General features: G+C 39.2%; 1 protein-coding gene across 1 annotated transcript; it reads left to right on the top strand.

Moving 5' to 3' along the window:
• Positions 1–214: 214 nt before the first annotated feature.
• myo7ab (myosin VIIAb) lies at positions 215–27239 on the top strand. The gene is made up of 47 exons (XM_019274787.2): positions 215–232; positions 2252–2365; positions 2993–3145; positions 5806–5990; positions 6207–6328; positions 6724–6866; positions 7444–7557; positions 7880–8033; positions 8231–8307; positions 8824–8943; positions 9169–9311; positions 9450–9660; positions 9885–10020; positions 10269–10375; positions 11863–12000; positions 12722–12880; positions 13370–13462; positions 13828–13922; positions 14156–14240; positions 14394–14612; positions 15985–16302; positions 16423–16632; positions 16795–16971; positions 17073–17162; positions 17385–17512; positions 17746–17872; positions 18672–18791; positions 19183–19356; positions 19483–19710; positions 20225–20395; positions 20486–20603; positions 20688–20814; positions 20918–21087; positions 21172–21362; positions 21742–21866; positions 21974–22131; positions 22249–22402; positions 22840–22995; positions 23090–23195; positions 23317–23430; positions 23563–23650; positions 23744–23850; positions 24328–24513; positions 24810–24926; positions 25250–25333; positions 25518–25637; positions 26051–27239. The coding sequence occupies exons 1-47, from the start codon at positions 215–217 to the stop codon at positions 26141–26143; spliced, it is 6543 nt and encodes a 2180-aa protein (XP_019130332.1). The 3' UTR covers positions 26144–27239.
• Positions 27240–27572: the final 333 nt, after the last annotated feature.

Here is a 27572-nt window from a genome sequence, read left to right as displayed (position 1 = left end):
CACAACATGTTTGATAATAGTATATACAATTGATCAAATGCATCTTTTGTTCAGTACTAAGCATTGTTGTCAGTGTCTATACATTATTATTTATATTTACAGCTTACTAATTCTGATGAAGCAGTTTGTTCTTTGTTTGATGATGTCTTTGTCTTCTTTGCAGAGCCCACATACTGTGACTTCTGATGTCCTGCTATCAACCTGAGGCTGAACCATGGTCATACTACAGCAGGTTAGTTATATAGGTTGAGGTTGGGTAGAAACGGTTTGATCGCCTCAGTAGCTGCTATCATCTCACACCCTGTTTAAATGTCAGTTTTTGGACATTTACACTTTATATAATGTTTAAGCTACTGGATAAACTGGTTGAACACTGTCTACTGCTGACTTGTTAAAGGTTCGAGCTGATTATTCCTAAAACCAAAAGCCTGCAAATAAACAGCTGATGGCTGATATTATGTTAGAGATGAAGATAAAGCGTGAACATGGTGAAAATAAAGGAGCAACATTGTTTGTGTGTTGCAGGTTAAAAGCTAGATGGCCCATGTTTTAAACTATAAATAATAAAATGTTTGTTCTAACACATATGGATGTTCTGGCAGGGAACTATAGAAAAACATATGTTAATAAATCATTGTAGGTGACACTGTTCATGAAAAAAAGCCTGTCTAAAACCCAGATAAGCAAAAGGCAATTATAATGTCAGAGAAAATAAGATAAAATGGAAGTTGATAAATAAATGAGGTTCTTGCAAGAGTAAAGGCAGACACATTATAATTGATTAATTATAAAGCAAAGCAAAGGGTGCTACCGGCATAGTATGTAACATTTCTGCGTCTATGTCTAAAAACTAGTACACCATTGTTGAATGGCTTACAGTATTAAGTTGTGTACTTAGATTATTGCCTTATTCAAGGTAACAATGTGCATTTGGTTGCCTGTCAATGGCATCATATCCCCTTCACTCTGTCTAACGTCTGGGGAAACCAAGGATACGTCAGAGAGTGAGGAAGGAAGGGAGTCAGGGAACCTGACTAAGAGAAATGTGAATAAACTTTAACACATTACCTCATCTGTAAACATAATTTCTGTCTCAGTCATGTCAGACAGATTCTCGTTGATAATAACAAGAAAATTTGTTTTTTAAAATCACTCGTCGTGTTACCTAAAAAATAATCTCTGCTTTGAGGCCCATTGTTCTTTCAGTTTGCATGGCTAGACGCAACTAGAGATAAGTGAGAGAATGTGTTTGTATTTTATTTTATTTTAGATTTGGTGGACACAGACTTATCTACTTACATTTATGTTCACAGTACTGCATGCATAGCACAGTAATGCATATAAGTAATACTTTATAATAATAGGTTTTGTCTACAGTAGAATTTATCAGTGCATATTTGTAAGGCTTGAGTTTGTCATTGTGGGACAGCCACAGGTACGGTGCACAGGGGTCAAAATTAAGTGCAAGTGCAACAGACAACATCTAAAGTATGATAAATGACGTTAAATATACTGGATGACAAAGTAAGAATGTGGGCACTGTTGTTTCACATTTCAGTAGCGCTGGTATAAATATAGACAAAGCTGACATGTCTCCTTTGTCAGTCTGACGTGGTTACCCTCATATCAGGCCATCAATAGTTTCTCTTTTATAACTAGATCCTGGTGCCTTTTTCCCTCCCAGAGTCCTGTGGGGCATGACTCAGACACACTGCGCTGTTTAAGTCTCAGAGTCTCAGCTATGAATCTCATTCAATGGGCGACATCTGGATGTTGTTAAATGGAAGCAAAAATAGCATCTTTAAGGTCATGGTCTAGACTGTAGGGGTGAATACTGAGATTTGTGCTGAGTATACAGCCCGAGTACGAAAGGCTGGGTCCCAGGTTTGTTTCCAGCCTGTGGACATCATGTCAGATTTAAGCCTTTTCCAGACTTAATCCTCCCATTCAGAGAATTGGCAGCTGAAAAAGTTGGAAACTGTGGCCCTGTGATGCAACTTTATTTCCTCGTTATTCAACATACATAATGACATAATCACAGGCACAAAAAACGGGAAGATTATAGAAGAACAAATGACATGATAAAAGTAACACATAAATACTAGCTCACAGACACTCACCTGTGGCTGTGGTTAAAACTTGTTGGTAGCCTAAAATCAATTAGTTCCTCCTCCTCTTTTATCCAGTTTTGTGTTTGTTTATTCAGTGTAAAATCATCCATATTTTTTACCAGAGCTGTTTTATAATGCAGGGCGACTATGTGTGGTTGGACCTTAAAACGGGCAGAGAGTTTGACGTTCCTGTGGGAGCCGTGGTCAAACTCTGCGACTCCGGACAGATCCAGGTTCTTGATGATGAAGGCAGGGTAAGTCGGCATCACAATAAAATCACACATCCTATCTGCTTATTGTAACAACCGTTACTTTTATCCTGTATTTTTATTAGTAATAGGATTTCTTTTATTTCGACATTTATTTTGTTTTTGTAGTCTCTGTCCAACACCTCTATCATCACTAAGTTAATTGCTGAGATGTTGGAACGCAGCATCATCAAAAAAAAGAACTCACTCACAAGCAGAGAGACTTTCATTTCTAGCAGACTAAGAGATGCATTTGGACTGGATACTTAATGGGATAAAAAACATTATAAACACACTTCTGTTTAAATATTTAAAGGGAAATTACAGTTTAGTACAGCCTGAGTCCTATTTTTGTAGATATGGGCATAATTTCTAATTGGTAATAATACAACTGTTTCTCCAATTTAATTGTTTTTACCTTCAAACCAAGTGGTTTAGATAATCCGGATCATACTGCTTGTGTTTCTTGCCCCTGATGCAGTTCCCACATCTCATTACAATGTTATAATAACCAATAGAAACAAACCAGTTAATGACCCAAACTAGCTAAATAAGACCCAGATTGTAATAAACCAGAATCTTTCAGTCCACTGTCCTTCTAATCTCTTCTGACGTGTTTCCCTGCTCGCACAGGAACACTGGATTGGCCCTCAGAATGCCGCAAACATTAAGCCCATGCACCCAACTTCCATCCATGGGGTGGAAGACATGATCCGTCTGGGTGACCTCAATGAAGCCGGCATTCTCCGCAACCTGCTCATCCGCTACAATGAATGCGTCATCTACGTTAGTACCACTCCTGTCTGTAAAGAGCACACAAATGTTTACAGTCACCTACAGTATAATAGGAACATAGAGAGCTTTTCCCTGGCAATTGTCCACAGTTCAGTTGAGATCTTATTCAGGTTAAGCTGTTTACTTGTACCTCCAATACCCTGTTTACTATAAATAAACCAATTAACAGAATGTCCCTATGCTGTGACAAATACGAGAGGGGAGAGAAACAAGCATTTCTACAGAGGCACACTGAATTTAGAAAAGATAAAACATTTAGCAGACAATGAACAATTAGCAGATGAATTGATTATCTGATTGATTCAGCATTTGGGGGTGTTTTTTGACAAAAGTTACACAAATTAACTGATCCCAGCATCTCAAGTGTGACTATTTTCTGGTTTCCATACTCCTCTATGACACAAACTAAATATCTTTGAACGAGGCAAGTCACCATGGTTTTTCGTTAGCTTGTGGTAATTGTTGAATCCCTATTCATTTGTGAATTTTCACTTACTCTCATAACGACAAGGAGTTGCATAGTATTCTTTAACCTTATCAGAAATTTCAGTTATATTGCTACTGAAATGTATTTATTTTATTTCATTGTATGCTTAACGTTAATATCTGTTTCCAAATGCTGCCATTGAATGTAGATTAGGTACAACTTTTTGATGGCATAGATGCATTTTACATGTGTGACTTTGTATCCAAGAAGCATGTTGTCCTGGTTTAGCTGCTCCTCAAAGAACAGAGCTACTTTGAGCAGATCAGAGTGGTTTCTGCTTGAACAATCTGACTTTAGATGCTTGTTTAATACCCAAACGCCTATATATATATAATAATACCATCAACATTATTCAGTGACAAAGTCCCAGTGTCTCAAACCAAGGAGGAAATAAAAACAACTTAAATCAGGTAGAACCATCACGCCTCTGTCTTGCCAAATAGTGATAATAGATAACTACCTTATGAGATTATTGGGCGATAGTTTCTTTATCTAACTAAGGTTACTGATGGTAATATTAGGTAATAGCAATCATAGGTTTTAAATGGGAATTCTCTGTCCTTCATACACAGCTTCTTGTCAACTGAGCTGATCTGTGGCACAGTGCACCTGGTCACACCTGTTTAGGAACTTTAATCAAAGCAGATTAAAATAGGTTTACTGTGAATATCGTCTAATAGTTGATGCTTAACAGCTCATTAGAACAGAGGGATAAGCTCCTACAACCTTGTAGTTTGGTGTGTATTTCTTTGTCCAGGTTAGTTCTATAATGTTTTATTGGTTGTTTGTTCTCTCTCTCCATGTAGACAAATTGTGGTGGAAGGGTGAGTATGAAATTGAACCAGAAAGATTTGTATGACCAAGAAAAAAAAGAAGCTAACATGGTTTTGCGATGTCACATCTTTCCTAACATGTTTTTTTTCCCCTTTTTTTCTGTCTAATATATTTATTGTATTCAACATGTCAGTACTGTAACTGTGGGTGGTAAGAGCAGCCATGGATGTAATTTTATTAATTTTACTCCCATTATCTAGTTTATTTGTCTACCATTCATGCACAAATGTGCTTTAAATATTTATACATCAAGAAAAATCAAGAAATACTACATAAAACATCAAAATACAAATTAAAAGGGTTCTGGTTTGTAAAGAGAGTTTAAATGAGCGTTGTCCTTTATCCCGTTTCTCCTTCCCAAAGCTAATTCATTCAAATTCAATTTCCTCAAGCTTAAAGCAGTCAAAGACTACGATCATTAATTTGTTCAGTGAACTCAAAGGTACAAACTATGAGACTGTAGTCCCTTAGTGCCAGAGCAAATGCACATTTGGGTGCTGTCTACATAATTATGAATTTATTGTTTGGCCTAATTTGACCCAATGGATAATAATAGAATAACCGTATAATAATAATAAATAAAGAGGATTGAGCTTTGAGGAACTCCACATGTTCACGTTGGTCCACTTATACACATAGTAGACTTTCAGTTCTGATGATTGGATATAAAATTATCTCAATATGACATCAACCTCACTTTAATTAATTTATCAAACTGGCAACTGACAATAAACAGTAGGTAACTCACAGTTGTTTTATATACTGGATGTATATTAGACCTTTCTCAGGCAGCAACAGCAAATCTTTGGTCCATAATCACAAGGAACTAAGTTTTATGTGTAAAACTGTGCTTTCATTCATGGCGTCTCTTGGTTTCCATATGTTACAGTCCAACCTTTCCTTGCTTTATTAATGACTGATTTTAATTCTTGCTTAGGTGCTAACAACTTATTTTGTCTCCAGCTTCTTTAGTAGCTTTTTGAAGCATTTTAAAACACATTTGGATGACTAGATCCGTGATAAATACATGACTATAATTCTTGCAGATTTGCTGCAAGAATTACAATTTCATGTGATTAATGCAATTAACTCCTTGATTTCCTCTAGTTCACTGTTAAATTGTCCAATCAGTCGAATTAGATCAGTAATCGCTTATTATTAGAAAGCATCAAAGTGATAGGGGCAAATAAAGTACAATCATATCTAGAATTATCCTGTATAACTTTGAAATATATTCAGATATTCTGTCTCTGAAATGGATGATATTTAAGAAATAATAATAATTGTGGTCTTTTCAATCATCCGCTCTTGTGTTTTTGGCTTGCTGCAGACCTTTACAGGCTCAATCCTGGTTGCAGTCAATCCCTATCAGCTGCTACCCATCTATACTGCAGACCAGATCCGCCTCTACACAAATAAGAAGATAGGGGAGTTGCCACCGCACATATTCGCCATAGCAGACAACTGTTACTTCAATATGCAGCGGAACAACAAGGATCAGTGCTGCATCATCAGGTATGTGTGAATGTTCACTCAAAGTGAAGAAAACACATCATTCATGAACAAGAGGTTTACACCAACACGACAGGGCACTTTGCAGTATTAAAAGGTTGAAAAGTCTAAACTACGACTGTATATAAAGTTAAATTTCTCTCTTTATCTCTGTATCAGAGAAAAGGAGAGTGTGTCTGTGTTTTGTATGAGTGTGTAACAGTCTTCTCTGTGTGACAGCGGTGAGTCTGGAGCTGGGAAGACAGAGAGCACAAAGCTGATTCTGCAGTTCCTCGCCGCCATCAGTGGTCAGCACTCCTGGATAGAGCAGCAAGTCCTGGAGGCCACGCCCATCCTTGAAGGTCAGACAGCAGCTCATCTCAAAAGAACATTCAAAGCTGAAAAGAAATATGTTAAATCTAGCTGTTCTGAAACTTTTGGTCGTATTAAATCATCTTCAGCAGATAGAGTTTGCCCAGTTTGTATGTAAATATAGATTTCCCTAATTAATTTAAGGACCTCTTTTCCTGTGGTGTTGATGATCTTGAAAACAGCCATTGAAAAAAACAATTTCATAACTTCCATTTAGTAGTTGTTCTTGATTTTTTATTTATTTTTGGATAATATGCATGTGAAGATTTTTCTAAGATTTAGACCTCACATCTGCACATCACAAGTTAGATCAAACTACACTCCACCTACCTACCTCTGTGATTTTTCCCCATCACCTCACTGTGCAGTTTGTCAATTCATTCAGCTTTTGGCAATGCCAAGACCATTCGAAACGACAACTCCAGTCGCTTTGGAAAATATATCGATATCCACTTCAACAAGCGAGGGGCCATTGAAGGAGCCAAGATAGAGCAATACCTGCTGGAGAAGTCTCGTGTATGTCGACAGGTGAGACACCGGATCATAGTTTATACAACTCTATCCTGATCAAACACATCCTCAGTGTCAGTACAGAAAACAGTAATAACTTCAGACCTTTTTGGATCAGTTTTGTTTGGTTAGATTGATCAGCTGAGATAATTCGGTACAAAATAATACTTCTTTACAGTACTAGTAAAAGAATATGATGTTGGTTGTACTGTCTGGATATCTAAAATAAAGTTTAAAGGATAAGACTGGTGACTTTATGTCAACAAATCGCATGAAAGACTAAATAGGTTTTGGTCTTTCATGCAATTTGTTGACAAAAACTCACCCTATGCCTGTCAAACCCAAACCCACTTGCTCCTACTGAAGAAATCTTTAAATAAGGTCACAAATATAGTTTAAAAAGGCTCAGTATTGTCCTAAAACAGCTGTGAACTGCTACTTTTAGGAAGCATTACTCAAATTGCATTAAATAGTACATTTATTGGGGACTATTTTCATTTATTATCCAGCAAGCTGCTCATACATTTTAGGGGTGTAGTGGTATCTGTAAACATACCATACAGTCTCCATTAACTTTATTTTTTATTTGCTCCAGGCTTCAGATGAGAGGAACTACCATGTGTTTTACTGTATGCTGAAGGGGATGGCCCCAGAGATGAAAGCCAAGCTGGGCCTGGGCCTCGCCACAGACTACTCCTACCTCACCATGGTGAGAGACCATTCATACTGTACATATAAGAGAAGTGGATCCATTAACATCCACATCTAGTGTAGTGTGTTATGTTAACAAATACACATACCAATATATTTATTCATACTTAACATTAGAATGTCACAGTTAGCTAGAATATTGTCTTGTTAGCATTATAATATATAACCCATGTTTATTTTGCTGAGGCCGAAAACCAGATGTTTTTTTTTTCTCAAAATGAGAATTTAAGAATAATAATAGTTTTCTTTCCGTTCCGTTCAATTAACACAATTACAACAAAACTAACGACTAAAGATCTCTGTATCTTTTACCTTCCAAGGGTAACTGTACATCGTGTGATGGTCGTGACGACCTGAGAGATTACTCGAGCATCCTGTCCGCTATGAAGGTCCTCATGTTCACTGAGACAGAGAGCTGGGAGATTTCCAAGCTGCTGGCAGCCATCCTGCATATGGGCAATCTGTGCTTTGAAGGTATGATGAACTGCACACACTTAACTTATAAGGACACGTTTTTGTTGACAATTCTGTTGTAAGGCCATGTTTAGTGGTGGACTGCACAATATTTAGAGGTGTTTCTTACTGTATACTGTGTCAGTGGAAAAAAATCACATGGTAAATACGTAGAGATCTGTTAGGAAAACAGTGTCCTTGATTTGTTTGTTCCTCAGCGCGTACATATGACAACCTGGACGCCTGTGTGGTTGTGAGATCTCCTGACCTGATCACAGCTGCTTCACTCATGGAGGTGTGTATGTGTGTGTGCACTACAGTCTACACACTGATCTATGAATAGAAGTTAGTACGTACCAGAAAAATTAATTAGCTGCTTAAAATCCAGCAATATTTCTGTGTTAAGTAATGGGACATAGATTAATTGCAATAAACTGGATTAATGCAGCACTTTTGTTTTGTCATTTTTGTTTGCTTATTATTAGCAACTAACCATATTTTTATTATTTTCTGGATTCATAGATTTGTTGTTTGATCCATAAATATGTCAATCACTGTTTCCCAAAGCCCAAGATGTCGTTCTCAGATATCTAATATAAATATCATAGAGGACTAAAGTAACCAGAAAATACTGGAAAGAATTTCTTAAAAAAATATTCAAAATGATTGATTGATTATGAAAATAATTGGTTTATTTCATTTAATTTCAGTTTAATAGTTGATAACTAATCAGTAAATCAAACAATTGTTCCAGCTCTACTTTTTCTATCTTTTTTAAATCTTTTTTTATGTTGCTTATTGTGGATTGCAGGTGGAGCCCAAGGATGTAATGGTGTGTTTGACCACGCGAACTCTGATCACACGTGGTGAAAGTGTCACCACGCCTCTCAGTGTGGACCAAGGCCTGGATGTCAGGGATGCTTTTGTCAAGGTACTAATACAGAATACAAACAAATACAGAAATATCCAGAGAAACATTGGCATTTTGGCTTAAAAATTACAATTAAGTAGTTATTAATCAGATTTTAATTTTCTGTCAGTTAACTTTATTAAATAACCAAACTATTTCAACTGTACAAAGGTGAGATTTACTGTTTGACTGGCCGACTGACAATGAAGCCGCGTATTCTGACTAACCATGAGTTTCCTCTTCCAGGGGATCTATGGGCGTCTGTTTGTCTGGATTGTAGATAAGATCAATGCTGCCATATGCAGACCTCCATCCTGTGAGAGCAGCATTGTGCGCAGATCGATTGGGTTACTGGACATCTTTGGCTTCGAGAACTTTATTGTCAACAGGTGATTCATTCTTATTAAAAACCGTCATTATTGGTCCATTCATCTAACATAGAAAAATGTTGTTTCTACTGTAGTTTCTATCGTCAAACAGTGTTGTTGCTTCCATCTTTGTTTGACTTTGATTTTTCTTCTGTGTAGTTTCGAACAGCTTTGTATCAACTTTGCCAACGAGAACCTGCAGCAGTTCTTTGTACGGCACGTTTTCAAACTGGAGCAGGAAGAGTACAACCTGGAGGACATCAGCTGGCAGCACATCGAGTTCACAGACAACCAGGACGCACTCGACATGATTGCCAACAAACCCATGAACATTATCTCCCTCATCGATGAAGAGAGCAAGTTCCCAAAGGTACAACACAAGGGAGTGTGTTTGGCAATTTGAACAATATCTTTATGATTAGAAATAGTCATAAATATCAAATGGATGAATAAAACAGTGTGTGGTTCAGAGATATATTGATTTACTGATATGCTGAGCTTGTTTTGGTCCATTCCTAGTGACTATTCAGTATAAGAAACCAATTTATTTAATTGTTTCTGATCTTTACTGATGCATTCTTCTTCGTTTATCAGGGAACTGATGCTACGATGCTGTATAAGCTCAACTCACAGCACAAGCTCAACTCCAACTACATCCGTCCTAAAAACAGCTACGAAACCCAGTTTGGTATCCAACACTTTGCTGGTGTGGTGCATTACGAGACCAAAGGTGCGTTTTGTTTCATCAGTGTTGTCGTGTTATATTTTGTGCTCTTTCTTCTCTTGCTCCTCTCTTGTTTGTGATGACTTTTGGTGGTTTTGACTCAGGAGAGGATTCTGGTAAAATAAAGGTCAGATGAGACGTGACAAACAGTCCAATTCAAAAATGCACAAACAAACCCTAACGAAGGCGCTACGTCAGTCCAAAATGACTTCATGCTTACAGCTTACAGATTTTCCCTTTCCGTCCTCTTTCAGGGTTCCTAGAGAAAAATCGAGACAGCCTCCACACTGACATCATCCAGCTCGTCCACTCATCCAAAAACAAGTTCATCAAGCAGATCTTTCAGGCTGATGTTGCCATGGTGAGACCAACAAATACTGTAATACCACTACCGCATGCATTACTTGAAATGGTGGACTAACATGTTTTACCTCCTTTTTTTACATTTGCTCTGACTTTGTCAGAGTCACTGGTAACTTTTGCCTCCCTTCTTAGTCTTTTACTATGGGCACAGCCCTCCTCTCACTCTGCTCTCTCTTCTCTGTCCTTTCCTCTGACATCAGTTTCTGTGTGGCTATCAGCAGCCGAGCACCCCTACTCCAAAGGTAATCATCGGCCTTTAGCAACATGTGGTCACTCAAAATGTGGTCACACAAAAACCCAATGTTTGTCCCCCCCCCCCCTCCCAATGAATCCAAACATCCACGGTGCAGCTGCAGATAGTAGCACACACCCCTTCTTTAAGCTCTTCTCTTTATCCTCCAGGTGTGCAGTTTGTTGTAACAGAAACCAGAATGAAATACATGTTTATATGATAAAAAAATTAGTATGCAGCTGATGAAAAATTAACCAGCAAACTCTCTGACACGCACTTCCCAGTCCTCATCTATCTTATCCTGTGAAAATGTCACGGTTCAGAGAACCGAGGGGCTTTAAAAGCACAAAGTCCTGTCATGTTTTCTCTTTGGCTTAACTGAAAGGATTCTATTGCTGTCAGAGATTTTGTTTTCTGTTTGGTTTGTCTGTTGTGTACAGTAGTAATATATGTGTGCACCCTGTGCTTTAGTTGTGTACCATTGTGTGAACATCTGTCTGGTGTTTTATCCTCAACAGACCATTAACAACTCCTGATTGTCATCAACAGTCTGAGGCCGGTTTGTGTTTTTCACTCTGCAGAAGCAGAAACAATGGTTCAGTTATTAGAATAAATTTAAAAAAAACATATTAAGGGATACATCTTAACACTGCTTTTAGTTCTTTAAGTTCTTAGTCTGTAGGTGTCTGATGTGTGTCAGCATTTCTTTTATCTCCAATAACAGTCAAATCTTCCCATCACCGCTCTGTCATGCATCTGTCATTCGGACCGTGTCTGTGCTAGAAAACCTGCACCACTCTGCATATTTTCCTGTGTTTAATGCAGTTATTTTGATAAATTTTGATACTTGAATGTAGAAAATATACATGTTGCCTTGTTTTTTAATGTCACAAAAAAAATTTTAAGCAATATGCTTAAAATTTAGTTTCAGTTTGCAATACCACTGTGGTAGATATAGACGGCTGTACATGTGTATTTGTTATGATTTTATTTCTTATAACCAAAAAGTAGCAAGTCGACAACTTTGCTAACATCAAGCAGGTGCAGCAACACAAGACATAGCAGCCAGCTAATATTATACTTCCAGCCGTTGATTTCACCAAGCTCTCAGCAACAACTACAATTCTCATTTTTTTCTTCTAGAATAGTTCCACTGGTTATAAATATTTGTTCTCTACTGCTGGTGTTTTATATATTGCCACCTTGTGTGTGTGTGTGTGTGTGTGTGTGTGTGTGTGTGTGTGTGTTTGCAGGGTGTTGAGACGAGGAAGCGCTCTCCCACTCTGAGCAGTCAGTTCAAACGTTCGCTGGAGATGCTGATGAGGACTCTCAGTGTGTGTCAGCCGTTCTTTGTTCGCTGTATAAAACCCAACGAGTTCAAAAAACCAATGGTGAGAACTATTTTTTTTATGTGCGTTAGAATTCCTGCATGTTCCTCACAAAACACAAAAACTTTACATTGCACATTTTTACAGGTTCAAGGTTGCGTTGATTAGAAGTATCTTTCTAAATTCTTGTCTCTGTTGAGTACAAATAAGTGTAAACTGCCTAAAGACACCTCTAAAGCTCATTATTAACACACTGTACACAAGAAATTAGAAGTTGTGTTTATATTGGAGGTCATCTGCAGGACAACCAGTGGAAATTCAGGAAGTAACTGCTCCCACCCAAAGAAATAGTCTAGAACATAACTCCACATTTTTACACTTCAGTGTTTGTACAGTAGAGATGTAACATACTAATTAGTGAAATTATGCTATTAGGTTGGTTTAAAAAAATCTTTGGATAGAGCCAGGCTAACTGTTTCCCTATGTTCCCAGTCTTTGTGCTAAGTTATCCTGCTGTAGCTTCTTATTTACCATACATTAGATTAATCTCATTGTTATGAACATGAAAGCTTATAAGTATATTTCCCAAAATGTGGAAGTATTCCTTGAATAATGACAAAGTATAAACAACTGTACAGGTTTAATTAAACCATCTGTTGTCTCTTTGTAACTCAACTATATTTAGCTTCAGCTTTCATAAAATATCACGTTGTCCCCTTGAGTAGAATTTTTTTCTGTTACCCTGCTTTTGAATTTAGCACATCTGTTTCTCTTTGTTTTTCAGTTATTTGACAGAGAGCTGTGTATTCGTCAGCTACGATACTCCGGCATGATGGAGACCATCAGGATCAGGCGGGCCGGTTATCCCATCAGATACAGCTTTGCAGAGTTTGTGGACCGTTACAGAGTCCTCATGCCTGGCATCAAACCTGCACACAGACAGGTCAACAACACCACAGTCGTCTGTTACATTTCTGTTTTCTCCTGTCTTCTTCAGTCCTGAGTAAACCTGTTTAAAGTAGCTACCAGTAACATTATAAAATGGTCAGTTCACCAAACTACACAAATATATTTTTTTTCTACATTGGCTTACCTCAAATTGTTTTGCTTTCAGTGTTTTTCAGTGTCAGTGAAGAGGCAGTCTCACACTCATGGTGCAATGATTGCTAAGATTTTTCAACATGACTTTCTCCTAAATCAAATTTAGATATTCCTTGTTTAATATCAACACAGGAGTGAAGCTGGACTGTTACATGATGTTTACCAATACATCTGTCCTAGTTGTGTAAGATCATAATTTCAACTGATTGTAATACAGTATTTCTTTAATTTGCAACACGTTTTTTTGACATCATACAGTATCAGATGAGTCTTAAAAGAGTTGTTACTGGTCCAGGAGTCATCACTTTAACGTAGTTTTCTCTCCTTCCAGGAAAACCTACGAGGGACCTGCCAGCAGATAGTCCTAGCCCGGCTGGGGAAATATGATGACTGGCAGATCGGGAAGACCAAGATTTTTCTAAAGGTTGTTTTTTTTGTGTGTGTCCGTGTGTAAAAGTTAGCTTGTTGCATCATCCTGTTCAGGATTAAGTTGTCGAGACTCTGAATCAGTGCTCTTTGTATTGAGACAGTCAAAAAAGGCGAAAGGAAATCTTAAAAATAATATAGAGATAATACTCCCAAATTTACTTTCACTACTACTGAAGAATAAATCTTTAAAAACAGCCATGAACTTCAGAGCCAGATTAGAAATGAGCTAAGGAACTTGTTTCCACTGTTAATTTGATTACACTAAATTTTATTTAGGAATATGCATCATGTCAGCATAAACTTTGGTAATCCATCCTTGATGAATATATTCCTGCTTTGTCTCTGCTTGTCCCTCGTCAGGACCACCATGACATGGAGCTGGAGATCGAAAGGGACAAGGCCATTACTGACAAGGTCATCCGCATCCAGAAGTCTGTGCGTGGACTTAGAGAGAGGTAAAACATTTTCAAGGACTCTATACGTACCTACGAGCCCACAAAGTGCCAAAATATCAGATTTTTTTGTTTGTTTGTTTTGTGTGTTTTGAGTTGCAAGTGTGCTACCTACATAAATATTTAATGAGTAAAACTCCATGTTCCATTTCTCATTCAGCTCTAAAGAAAGAACAGATTTAGGATACGGGTCTTTTGTTCTGATTTAAAATCTAATTTCTGTCTCTGCTTCGCAGGACTAACTTCCTCAGATTGAGGAGAGCTGTGATTCTTATCCAGAAAGTCTGGAGGGGCTATCAATGCAGGAAGAATTACAAAATTGTAAGTAATATTACACATTTAATGTAAAGTTTTCTAGGTTTTCATCTGTGTTATGTTGATTCAAGCAGCACAAGACACGTTTCCCATTCATTCACAGTAATTTAAACACCCCACTAACATCACTCCATCTTTTCAAACTTCTCTCCCCTTCAGATGCAGTCGGGCTTCTTGCGCCTTCAGGCTGTCTACAGGTCAAGGAAGCACTACAAAAGCTACCGGACGACTCGCCTTTGCGTTACTCTCATCCAAGCGCGTTGCCGTGGCTTCCTCATCCGGCAAACATTTTGGCGCCGTCTTCGTGCCGTGTTGACGCTTCAGGCCTACACCAGGGGCATGATAGCCAGACGCCTCTGCCAGAGGCTCAGGGCAGAGGTAAACAGTCATTATATTTACTACTGCTACTTTGACCATGTTGCTAAGGTGCCAGAAAGAGAGGGGATTTGGTGTTGATGGCAGATATGAAGACTAACGTATGTGTAGTGCAAAGAAATCTGATCTGATATCTCCATCTGATATGGAATATGTGACGCCTGACTGTATTTATTCATCCAGCGGCATAATTAGATACTGTAGGAGGTCATTCTTATGCAACACCAACACCTAATGGGTATCTCTTCACCATCAGTTAGCTGACCTTAAAGAAAATACTTGACATTTTGTGAAATTTACTTTTCTTGCTGAGTTAGATGAGAAGATTCAATATCACTCTCATGTCTGTACACTAAATATGAAGCCAAGCTGCTTGCTGAGATTAGCATAAAGGCTGGAAACAGGGGCAAATAGTCACTAGTAATACATTTATTGTTTTATAGTCTGTAAAAATCCAAATAGTAAATACAAAGTTGTATTGGGGGAGGTTTAAGGGAGAAGTTCAGACCCTGCCTACATTTATATCTCCACACACATGGCCAGTCATTTTGTAGAGCGAGCATAAATGTCTGTTTGGTGGTTTGTTTAAAGCTCAGTGAGACCTTTAAACAAACTGCATCCAATCTGAAGTGCGAACGCTGCATCCAAACTGTTACCAATAACACATTTTAAAAGATTTTTAATGACCTGTGATGGCCTAAAATATGTCACCATAAAACCTTTCTTTTATATTTTCTCTTTAAAAATAGTTTGTTTAAACCTCTCTGCATGTCTGTTTGTGAAATATTTTTTTTTCTGCTCCTGTCACACATGTTCTGAAAGACAATGTTAAATAAATGATTTGCTTTGTAAATGTTTGTTTAATCTCAGTTTGTTATCAGCTTGATATAAGTAGCTCTTGTAGAAATAATATTGCTGAGCATGGCTGCGGTTCTAGTGACCCGACAAGGAAGAAGTGGAGTGGGTGAGCTCTTTGGGAGTCGAGCAGCTCGACTACAGACCAGAGGCGGCTGCTGTTACATGTTGTCATTATCGTGCATTTATTTGTGTTGTCTTTATGACATTGCTTTCTATTGGTTGCTTGTCACATTCATGTGTAGAAGTTTAGATTTATTCTGCTTTAGAGATAAAAGTTCTGTATATTGTGCTCAGCTTTTAAGATTAGTTAATATTCTTTGCTCTTTGTTGTCTAGTCATGCATTTCATAGAATTAAAATAACAAAAAGGAAATTGTGTGTTCATACCTGGAATGTTTCCCTTCAGCTTCTTTCCAGTAATCAAAAGATAACAGAAGGAAATGCTAATCAGTATCACAGCCTACCTGCCTCTGTGAACCCTTCTCCCCTCTTGTTTCCTCTCTCGCCTGCCCTCACAGCTGCAGCATCGCCAGGAAGCCGAGCGCCAGCGCCTGGCCGAGGAGGAGCAGCTGCGAAACCAGATGACGGCTCGGCGGGCCAAGGCAGAGGCTGAGAGAAAACACCAGGAGAGGCTCGTCCAACTGGCCCAGCAGCAGGAGGAGAGGGAGAGGGAGGAGAAGGAAGAGGCGAGGAGGAAGAAGGAGCTGCTAGAGCAGATGGAGAGGGAGAAGGAGCAGCCTGTAGATCACTCAGACATGGTCGACCGTATGTTCGGCTTTCTGGGGAACTCTGGGCCGCTGCCAAACCAGGACGGACAAGCACCAGCTGGTTTTGAAGTATGAAAAGCCAGTTTTTGTTCTTATTTACATGTTCCCATGAGTCCTTGAAATCCTTTTGAAAATAGACATATTAACTGCATATGTTACACGCATTGATGTGTTTTCTTTTTCCGTCAGGACTTGGAGAAGACTCCTCGCGTTGAGGTGGCTGAAGAGGAGGAAGTGAATGAAGCTCCACCGTTACCTGATGAGGAAGAAGAGGATTTGTCCGAGTACAAGTTCCCCAAATTTGCAGCCACCTACTTCCAGGGTGTTTCCACTCACACCTACATCAGACGACCACTAAAACAACCTCTGCTTTTTCACGAGGACGAAGGAGACCAGATGGTGAGTGTGTTAATGGAGTCAGCAGATCGACCACTTAAAGGACCAGTACAACAATTATTCACTTTCTCTAAAGATTCATTTAAACTAAAACAGTTAGCACTGCACCTGTAAGTATGTGTAAGAAAAGACAATCTAACTGACTTGCCTTGTCGTGTCCTTAAGGCTGCATTAGCAGTGTGGATCACTGTGTTGAGGTTCATGGGAGACCTCCCTGAGCCGAAATGCCAGATGGTTATTAATGACGGCAGCGAAAAGATCCCCGTCATGACTAAGATCTACGAAACCCTCGGCAAGAGGACCTACAAGAGGGAGCTTCAGGAACTGCAGGTGGAAGAAGAGGTGAGACGATGCTGACGTGTCTGAAATGACTCTTGAGCATTACTGATGCTCACGTCTGTGACATTCAAATTGTCATCGTCACTCCATGTTTGTGTCTACAGAACAGCTCCATCGACAGCCAAAAGAGGAACAGTGTCAGACATAAACTTGTGTCTCTCACCCTGAAGAGGAAATCCAAGATCGCAGAGGAGGTGAGATTCAAACCAGCAACTTTCCTTGAGGTTTTCACCAGGATTTACTGTTTTCACATTTTTACCACTTAACAACAGCTTACTTACAGATCACCAACATTGTGTTTATAGATTAAAGATGAGAATAGCAAATATTTTGATATTTAACACGTTAATAGACCGGATGGAGAAGTTTATTCTTACATTATTATTATTATTATTTATTCTAATTGTCCGTGGCAGGTGACGAGGCGGTTGACAGAGGGGGACTACAGCCTTCAGGGCAACAGCATGTTGGAGGACCGACCCACCTCCAACCTGGAGAAACTTCACTTCATCATCGGGAATGGCATCTTACGGCCTGCCCTCAGGTGACCTATGAACAACTGTAGTTTTAGTATCTGAACTTTCTTTAATGTCGTCAACAAATCCAAATTTGTGTCAGTGATTCATTTAATTTCTAATTACCTCGAAGAAATCCCCCCTAAAATCGCAGTAATATCTGTAATATCTGTATTATATTCTGTAATGTGCTGGTACTTTTTTAAAAGGGGTACAATTGGGAAATCAGCTGTTTTGTTTAGCTGTTGTTGTTCTGTGTCAGGGATGAGATCTACTGTCAGATCTGCAAACAGCTCACTCAGAATTCGTCCAAGAGCAGCCACGCCCGCGGATGGATCCTGCTGTCTCTCTGCGTCGGCTGCTTCGCCCCCTCAGAGAAGTTTGTCAAAGTAAGGAATCCTCAAACTCATTTCACCCAGTGTGAAGGACCTTCTGATTAGTCCGTTCTGATCTGCTATCTCTGCTATAACGTTCTTTAAACGGCTGTAATTAAACGTAATGTCACCAAGGTTTTACTACAGGTGAAGAATTCACTTTGTTGTCCTGCACAGCAAGGTGCTTCTTTATTGTAAATCCTTCTCATTGATCCCGTAATCAAAGGCAATTTCTACTGTGGGTAAACATAAAAAACAGACTTGAGGGAGTTGAGGAATAATTATTGTTTACTGCAGAAAGGAATCATTAAAATCCAATCAAGGGTAGTAATGGGACGGATCGATCACTGAAAACACTCAGTCAGTAAATAGACAGCAGCGCAGAGTCAATAACAGCCTTTCTGTCTCCATCATAAACACCAATAAAGCAACCAGAGTCATTAAAGTCATTAAAGGATATGAAGTTATCGACACCACCTCAAAGTTTGAGTCAATCAAAAGTAAATGAATGGTAACAATTGTTATCAACACACTGATTCCTTGTTGTGAGGACTTCTTTGTGTTATAAAACAGTAAAGTGCAATTATTTTGTTTCTGGACTTTTTTTTTTTTACATAGCAAGACATCTAAATATGTCAATGCAGTCTGTCTCTTATCTTTGGAATACATCAGCTTTTATTTTTTTATAATGATCATGGAGATAAACCTGTTTGTTTTTATGCTTTATGCAATTAATTTGACTCTTTATTAGTAATTTGATGAACTCTATATCTGCTGTGTTTGTCTTTCTATCTTCCTTTCCCCTCTCTGTCAGTATTTACGGACATTTCTGAATAATGGTCCTCCTGGTTATGCTCCATATTGCGACGAAAGGTTGAGGAGGACGTTTGTCAACCGAACAAGAACCCAGCCGCCATCATGGCTGGAATTACAGGTACTGAACATGTTTGCTGCTCTGTGTCTCCGAATATCTGCAGGTCTTAAGTCTGAACTGAAATCTGATACTGAAACTGAAGCTGAATTTGAAGCTGATATTGAATTGAATTCTGTGAGGTATTAAAAACATCTAAAATATTTAACTTGGTGAATGTGTGGAAACATGAATTTATGCTGATAACATAAAAAAAAAAAAAACTTAAATAAAAAAAATCTTAAATTAGTGTATGTGATCACAATAAAATCAGAAAACAAGTGACCACATCTGAAAGATGATTTTAATTTTTAGGTCAAAATATTCTCCATAAATATTCTATATATTAAATTGATTAAAAGTGACATAAACAAACAAGTACTTGAACTTATACCTGATCTTTTTTGTCCCTCAGGCCACTAAATCTAAGAAACCCATCATGCTACCAGTAACGTTTATGGATGGCACCACAAAGACGCTCCTCGCAGACTCAGCCACCACTGCCAGCGAGCTCTGCAACGCTCTGGCGGACAAGATCAACCTGAGAGATCGATTTGGCTTCTCTCTGTACATCGCTCTGTTTGACAAGGTGAAACCAAGACATGTTCCTGTGACACATACAGTTTCTATTTTAAAGTCAGCGTTCACCCACGCAGTGGAGGTTATATTTCTTTTGACAGATGTTTGAATACTTTTGTGAAACTGCTTTGGTCAGGTGTCATCACTGGGCAGTGGTAGTGACCACGTCATGGACGCCGTCTCCCAGTGCGAGCAGTATGCAAAGGAGCAGGGCGCCCAGGAGAGGAACGCTCCCTGGAGGCTATTCTTCAGGAAGGAGATCTTCAACCCCTGGCACAACCCGGCAGAGGACTACGTCGCCACAAACCTCATTTACCAGCAGATTGTACGAGGGGTGAAATTCGGAGAGTACCGATGTGAGAGGGTGAGTGGCTTTGTTTGTTTAGCATGCAGCTCATGAGTGTGCAAAGTAGTTTATTTAGATTTACAGATAATAATAAAACCAGGTTCCCCTTAAAGACGAATGTCAGATTTATTTAAAGTGTAGCTGACACAGAAAACGGCTTCCTGTAGTAGTGAACGAAGTTTAAAAGGATTGAAACTGCACAACCTTTTGTGCAGTTTCAAAAATGTGCCATAGGCTGAAATGTTGGGCTTTGCTTCAGCAGAATCCTCTCTGCATTTAAGAATCCTATAAAAAGGAAAACTGTGGGTTTGATCCTTCTCTTTCAAGCTGTTAACCAGCACCAAGTCCTGTCATCCCTCAAAATCTGATGTTGGAAAAATAAAACATCGACAGGATGACATGAGAGTGATGTAGTTTAGTAGGATTAACTGGTAACAATCATCAAAACTTTGAATCTGCGTGATCACAGTCAGAAGATTTGTTGTTGTTCGTCTCCTCATGTTCGTCTCTTCGCCCTGTTTCCGTCCTAAAGGAGGAGGACCTGGCAGAGCTGGCCTCTCAGCAGTACTATGTGGATTATGGCTCTGAAATCCTCCAAGACCGCCTACTCAGCCTCATCCCCTCCTACATCCCCGACAGAGAAATCACCTCAACCAAGACTGCAGAGAAGTGGGTTCAGCTTATCATCAATGCCCATAAAAAGGTATCTGCTGATGTAGTCACCAAAACATACATTTCTTTGTACTTCTTGAACAACATGTGCGACTGTAACTAACTCCGACTGACTGTGCAGGGATTACACACCAAAAGGAGGCTGAACACGCAGAGGGTGAAGGAGGACGTGGTGGATTTTGCTCGTTTAAAGTGGCCTTTACTCTTCTCGCGCTTCTACGAGGCCTTTAAGTTCTCAGGTTGGTATACAAAAACAGAAAACAGTGTAGCTGTCTGGAGGTATCTGTAGGTGTTTTCATCGATACAACATCGTCTGTCTACAGGACCTAGTCTGCCGAAGAACGATGTGATTGTGGCGGTGAACTGGACTGGGGTTTACTTTGTGGATGAACAGGAGCAGGTGCTTCTGGAGCTCTCGTTCCCAGAGATCACTGCTGTCTCCAGTAGCAGGTACAATAACTCCAACATCTCCACTTGAATTGAATTTTGGATTTATTTATTTTTTTCGTTAACCATGAAAAGCCTCACATTGAAGTTAAATTTCCTCTTCCAGAGGGGGTAAACTCCAGGGCCAGAGTTTTACCTTGGCCACCATCAAAGGAGACGAGTACACGTTCACATCCAACAATGCAGAGGACATCCGTGATCTGGTGGTCGCCTTCCTCGATGGTCTGAGGAAGAAGTCCAAGTATGTGGTGGGACTGCTGGACTGTCCCAACCCTGGTAAGATTCAGCGATCATTCAAAACAAAGAATGTTTATATGAACATAGTATAAATATGTAACATATATAATGTTTATCTCGCAGCAGGGGCAGATGCCACATTCCTGAGTTTCTCTAAGGGGGATCTGATCATTCTGGACGAACACGATGGAGAGCACGTGATGAATTCTGGCTGGGCTCACGGTATCAACGACAGGACCAAACAACGAGGAGACTTCCCTGCTGACTGTGTCTACGTACTGCCAACCATCACCAGACCGCAGTATGACTTAGTGGTGAGTTGGATGACAACAATAATCAGCTAACTTCTGGTATCTGTATACCGGATATTGAAGTATTTAAAAGTCTTAAATTTAATTTGCAATATTAACTCTTGCCTCTAGTACAGTTTTTGTACTGGATTACACACCTACAAATAAAAGTGACATTGTTTCGACAGTAGATTGTGGTGCAGGAGGCTGTGTGCTAATTGTTTCCCCCTGCTTCAAGTATTTATGCTGAGCTAGGCTAGTCTGATATGAGATTGAGATCAATCTTCGTATCTCACTCAGTGTATTTTCTAAAACCTGAATTATTATTAAAAATCTATATAATAACATTTCAGGAGGAGGTTCTTTGATTTATAACTCCTACATCCCTTTTCACCTCTCTCAGGCTCTTGTGACTATGACTCCTGATCAGAGGCGGGAATCCATTGTTTTGTCCCACATGAGTCCTTCTGACAAGGAGGATAAAATTAAACCCTACACCCTGGAGGAGTTCTCCTACGACTACTTCAGGTATCTTTCTTAATCACTTACATACAGATATAAAGTGTATAGTTTGACCTGCCAGTGCGTAGTTTGTTTGTGTTTCATCATTTCCAACCTCTCTTGCATGTTTCCAGGCCTCCTCCTAAGAGCACTCTGAGCAGGGTGATGATCTCTAAATCCAGAGGGAAGGAGCGTCTGTGGAGCTGCACCAGGGAGCCTCTGAAACAGCCTCTGCTGAAGAAAGTCCTGCCTCACGAGGAGCTCTCCCAGGAGGCCTGCCTGGCCTTCATGGATATCCTTTAGTGGATGGCCTGAGGGTTCTGTACGTGTGTTACATGTTTTTGATTTTCCATCACAGTCCCCAGCTTGTTGTTGTGTTAATGGTTGGTGTCCTTAACCTCGGCTGCACCCGTGATGAAGTATATGGGCGACTACCCGTCCAAACGGTCGCGTTTGGTCAACGAGCTCACCGATCAGATCTTTGAAGGAGCGCTGAAGGCCGAGCCGCTCAAAGATGAGATCTTCTGTCAAATTCTCAAACAGCTCACTGATAATCACATCAAGTACGTCTAAAATACACACACACACACACACACACACACATACAGATAAAACGTTTAACACACACACACACACACACACACATACAGATAAAACGTTTAAAAAATCAGATATTTCCCTCAGGAGTTGGTGGAGACCAAAAAAGAGCTAAAAGAGAAAAAATACTGGACTTATATTCATCCAGTGGACACAAACATGGGTCCAAACTGTGTAAACGTATCTTTGCAAAAGAAAAAGGTTTAAGGTTTTGACTGTGCTTAGTGGTGTTTGGTTTCCCACATACTTTAATCCGTGTAGTGTATTTAACTCACTAATCTCTCTAACTCACACTATAGCGGGGCCTCTTTTTATTTATTTTTTTCCACAAGAACCCCTTGACCATTTCTTACTGTGTTGTACTGTGTGTGTGTGTGTGTGTGTGTGTGTGTTATGTGTGTAGGTACAGTGAGGAGAAGGGCTGGGAGCTGCTTTGGCTCTGCACTGGTTTGTTCCCTCCTAGTAATGTCCTGCTGCCTCACGTCCAGAAGTTCCTCCAGGCTAAGAAACACTATCCACTGGCTCCAGACTGCATGCAGCGGCTACAGAAAGCCTTACGGTAACAAACACACATACGCTTTCCTGTGGTCTTACTCCTTCTATTATTTTCAATTTACATCCATTTCATCTCTCCTGTCTGTTATTTGTTGTAGAAATGGGTCAAGAAAGTACCCCCCTCACCTGGTGGAGGTGGAGGCCATCCAGCACAAAACCACTCAGATCTTCCACAAAGTTTACTTTCCCGATGACTCAGACGAGGTCAGTGGTGACTAAAATGTTAATGTTTAATTATATACATGTGTATATATGTATATATATGTACATGTACATATTTCATGTATAAGCAGTTGTTTCAGTTTCAGCCTGTTTGTGTTGGCAGGTGTTTGAAGTGGAGTCGAGCACCAAGGCCAAAGATTTCTGCCACAACATCTCTGGACGTCTTCTGCTCAAATCCTCCGAAGGCTTCAGTCTCTTTGTGAAGATCACAGACAAGGTTACAATCATCTGCGATGCAGAAATTAGCATTAAAAAGAGTTTTTCTTTAGGGTTCGTGTAAAGACTGCTGATTGTTTTTGAGACACATGCTTTAGAAAGAATTTCAGTTTGTGGTTTTCTGGTTCTTCAGGTCATCAGTGTGCCCGATGGCGACTTCTTTTTCGACTTTGTGAGGCACCTGACCGACTGGATCAAGAAAGCCAGACATGTGAAAGACGGTAAGAAAGATGAATGTTTCTTTAAAGCTCACATGTTTTATATCTTCTCAATGATTTGTCTTCCTCTAACTGTTTCTCGTGTGTGTACTCTAGGTGTAGTGCCTTCGCTGACGTATCAGGTGTTCTTCATGAAGAAGCTCTGGACTAATACCATGCCAGGAAAAGACTCCATGGCTGACTCCATCTTCCACTACTACCAAGTGAGCGGCCTTCAGATCCTTTACTTAAGTAAAAGTGCAAATACCACACTGTGAAACTTTCACTCCACTACAAGTAAAAGTCCTGAAAGTAAATCTACTTTCCACAAACACTCACACAGTCAATAATCTTATTTTATTCAAGACTTTATTTTCAGGACAGTCAGTTAGGTTTTTAGATCTCAACCACACCATTTTGGCATCCATGTACCTACATTTTTTTTTCATGGATGTAGCTTTGTAGCTGGGAAGTTATGCAGATCAAGAGAGAGTCAACGGCAGCTGAATATCTTATTTTTGTTGACCTCTAGTGGTTTATGAATTTTTTTCCAATGTGTGTTAAGTGATTTAAAAAATTTTTTTTTAAAACTACAGTATTTGGGCACTGAGCACAGCTGCTGCTGCACGCAGACTAACTGCGTTATACATTACTATACGTGCTAATAATTTAGTATCTGTGTGACCGTCTTCTCTCCACAGGAGCTGCCTAAGTATCTACGCGGCTACCACAAATGTCCGAGGGAGGAGGTGTACCAGTTGGCGGCACTGATCTACAGAGTGAAGTTTGAGGAGGATAAATCCCACTTCCAAAACATTGCCAAGATTCTGAAGGACCTCGTCCCTCAGGACCAGATCAGACATCTGCCCCCCGACGACTGGAAGAGGGTGAGATGACATGTTGCAAAATAGAAATACATATGACATGAACATGGTTTTGTAGCTGAACACTCAAAGAACAAAGAGTAGACGGACAAAGGAAATAAAGATCTGAATTGAATTCTTAAATTCCTATTCAAATATGATCAATAGCGTCCCTTTTTAGAGGTAGTCATTTCAAGAAAAGAGAAGTTGTGATGAATTCTGATGATTATATCAATCAGATATAATAATATCTCAGTATATCTTTACAAGATGTAATGTGTTTACATCTTCCTGGTTTGTGTTGTGTGTCTCCCTCTCAGTCCGTCATGTCGCTGTTCAACAAACACTCAGGAAAGACTCGAGAAGAAGCCAAACTCTCCTTCCTCAAAATCATTTACAAGTGGCCCACATTTGGTTCTGCCTTTTTTGAAGTCAAGGTAAAGATGTTTGTCCGCACTAATCAGTTCTTGAAAGCTGAATGTTAATGTATGTTTTGGAGCTGATGCATATTTTCATGTCGTTATATTGTGTTTTTTTCCAGTGGTGGAAAAGTACTACCAGTAGTAGCATTTCAGAATAATGCATTATATCACTGGATTATAATTATTAATAATCTGAATCTATAAGTCACTATTAACCAAATATTTAAAATCAATGTAGTGAAGTTAATCTGTTGTTGTACTTGGTTACTTTTCAGCACTGAATGAGGAATGAATTTTTTCTTTAATTCTTTTTTCTACTTTTTGTTGTTGTCCTGCAGCAAACAACTGATCCAAATTACCCAGAATCCCTCCTGATAGCAATCAACAAACATGGAGTCAGTCTCATTGATCCCAAGACTAAGGTTGGTTCACTTTTATCGAGATAAAATATTTCAAACCATTTTGGAAACAAAGTACAAACAGAGATTCAGATTAAAGACAAATCTGTGAAACTAGTGATCGGAGGCATTCATTTAAATACTGCTGTATCTGAAGCACCACAACTTTCATTCTATTCATGTATCTCTGTCGTTATATTTCCTACAGGACATCCTCACCACTCACCCCTTCACCAAAATCTCCAACTGGAGCAGCGGCAACACGTACTTCCACATCACCATTGGAAACCTGGTCCGAGGCAGCAAACTGCTGTGTGAAACCTCACTGGTGAGCTGAGAAATGCACTGTTACCAGAAACGCATCTAGCTCTTTTCCAGCATACTCTCAGATCAGCTTTTTAAAGACAGTCATGATATAACTACACAGATATAAAACTGTGGCAAGGATACACTGAACAACAGGACTTAGTTATTATAGATGGCTGGTATTGTTTTTGTTGTAATCTAACTAATAACAAATCATATCAGAAATGTCATATTTAATTACCTGTGTTATGTTTTTAGTCAAACTTCATTCATAATGAGAAATAACAGCTAAAGAAGACACATTCACAAAGTAAACATTTTAAAACAGGTGGTTACTTCAAATTTTCCGGTGAAACACGCTGTAGAGCCACACATCCCAATAAATAGATATCAATTTAGTACAGTATGTCTGACCTTTGACCTCCGACCCCTCAGGGCTACAAAATGGACGACCTCCTGACCTCTTACATCAGCCAGATGCTGACGACCATGACCAAACAGCGAACCTCCCGGGGCAACAGCAAGTGAGCAGACGGCTGGAAACTGATCGATTATCAATCAATCCTGCACTCACACACAAACACACACACACAGTGTGAATACATGTAAACAAAGTTACTTCACCAACTGTGTGTTGTCCCACAAAGTGGTTCATTCATTAGTGGTTAACTGTGACACTGTAATGCCAACGTTTTCATTCATGCTGTTATGTATCGGTCCTGTCTTAAAACTCACATATTGCCTTTTCCCGAGTTATGGATTTCTCTCTTTGAGTGTTATGTTGGCTGTAGTGTGCATTATGTTATCACTGAGGTTTCTCAGTTCATTATCTTTGCAACGTTTTATGTAATGGGCTTCCAATGCAACTATTTTTAAACTTTTTAGGTTGAATTCAGCACAATGTTTTCTCAAATTCCAGCTTGTCAGGATATCAAGATAATCTTGTAGCCTCTTACATCTCTCACTCTTGCTTTAAAAAGATCAGCAGTTACCTGCTCATGAATTAGTTGGAATATACTCAAAATCCCCAAAACACACTGAATTATTTGTTTGACTTGAAACTAGCTTATTTTTTCAGATGCATCCTTATTCATGTTCAGAGTTGTTAGAAGTTTACCAAACCAGCATCAATTATGGAGTCTGTTTTAGACCAAGACATAGACCACACCAAAGTCAACTTATCATTCATCACATGAATCCCTTCAGATCTCACTTTTCTTCCAGTTGATCAGTTTGTTTGTTTGCCAATTGCTTCAGTCGAGAAGAAACTCCAGTGTTGTGAACTGTTGCGAGTTAATCTGGATTTAAACTTATTTAAAAATAACCTGCTGATTTTTTTTTTTTTATCTTTATTGCATTGTTAGTCATACATGTGCAGACAGACCCTGTGTGTGCCACAAAGTTCAAACTACACTTCGTAGTTAGTTTTAGATCTTGCTATGTAAACATGTACTGTAGATAGTGACTGATTTTATGCTCATCTGTCTTTTTTTTTCTAAATGTACGAACCAGTAGCATTGATTTTCACGTCATAATCATAATACTTTGTTTATATTAAAGAACGATTGCTTCATTCATGATGTGACCACATACTGATGTAGACATTAATAAATTACATTTTGCAAAGAGCAGATATGGTTTAACTGTGATTTGTGGGCTTTATGAAGCCTGTGAGGCAGCCTGCAGACACTACTCAGGGCTAGAATGTCACCTCCTCTGCATGTTGTTGAGGGGTAAGTAAATTGTCATTTTTACATTTCAGTTTTTGTATGGATTAACTAAACATAACGTTAATTATTAAAAGTGCTGGGAAGCAGATATCATTGGACAGAACCTAGCTAGAGGTGTTCCTGCATTTTGTTGAGTTTGTGCTAAACTAACCAGCTGCTGACTGTAATTTAAAAGTCTCAGTGTGTCAGATTTAGGTACAGATTATTGCAGAAATTGAATATAATAT

This window comes from Larimichthys crocea, chromosome III (assembly GCF_000972845.2).
Source record: "Larimichthys crocea isolate SSNF chromosome III, L_crocea_2.0, whole genome shotgun sequence".
Taxonomy (NCBI): Eukaryota; Metazoa; Chordata; class Actinopteri; family Sciaenidae; genus Larimichthys; species Larimichthys crocea.
The sequence above is the reverse complement of the archived record's forward strand: the minus strand, read 5'-3'. Positions and strand labels throughout refer to the sequence as shown.

Excerpts from the sequence above, each read along its gene's own strand:
- myo7ab (XM_019274787.2), top strand. Across the intron at positions 18,792-19,182 it reads CATCATGGCTGGAATTACAG|GCCACTAAATCTAAGAAACC; the intron begins GTACTGAACATG and ends TTTGTCCCTCAG. Across the intron at positions 22,996-23,089 it reads CGGCTACAGAAAGCCTTACG|AAATGGGTCAAGAAAGTACC; the intron begins GTAACAAACACA and ends TATTTGTTGTAG.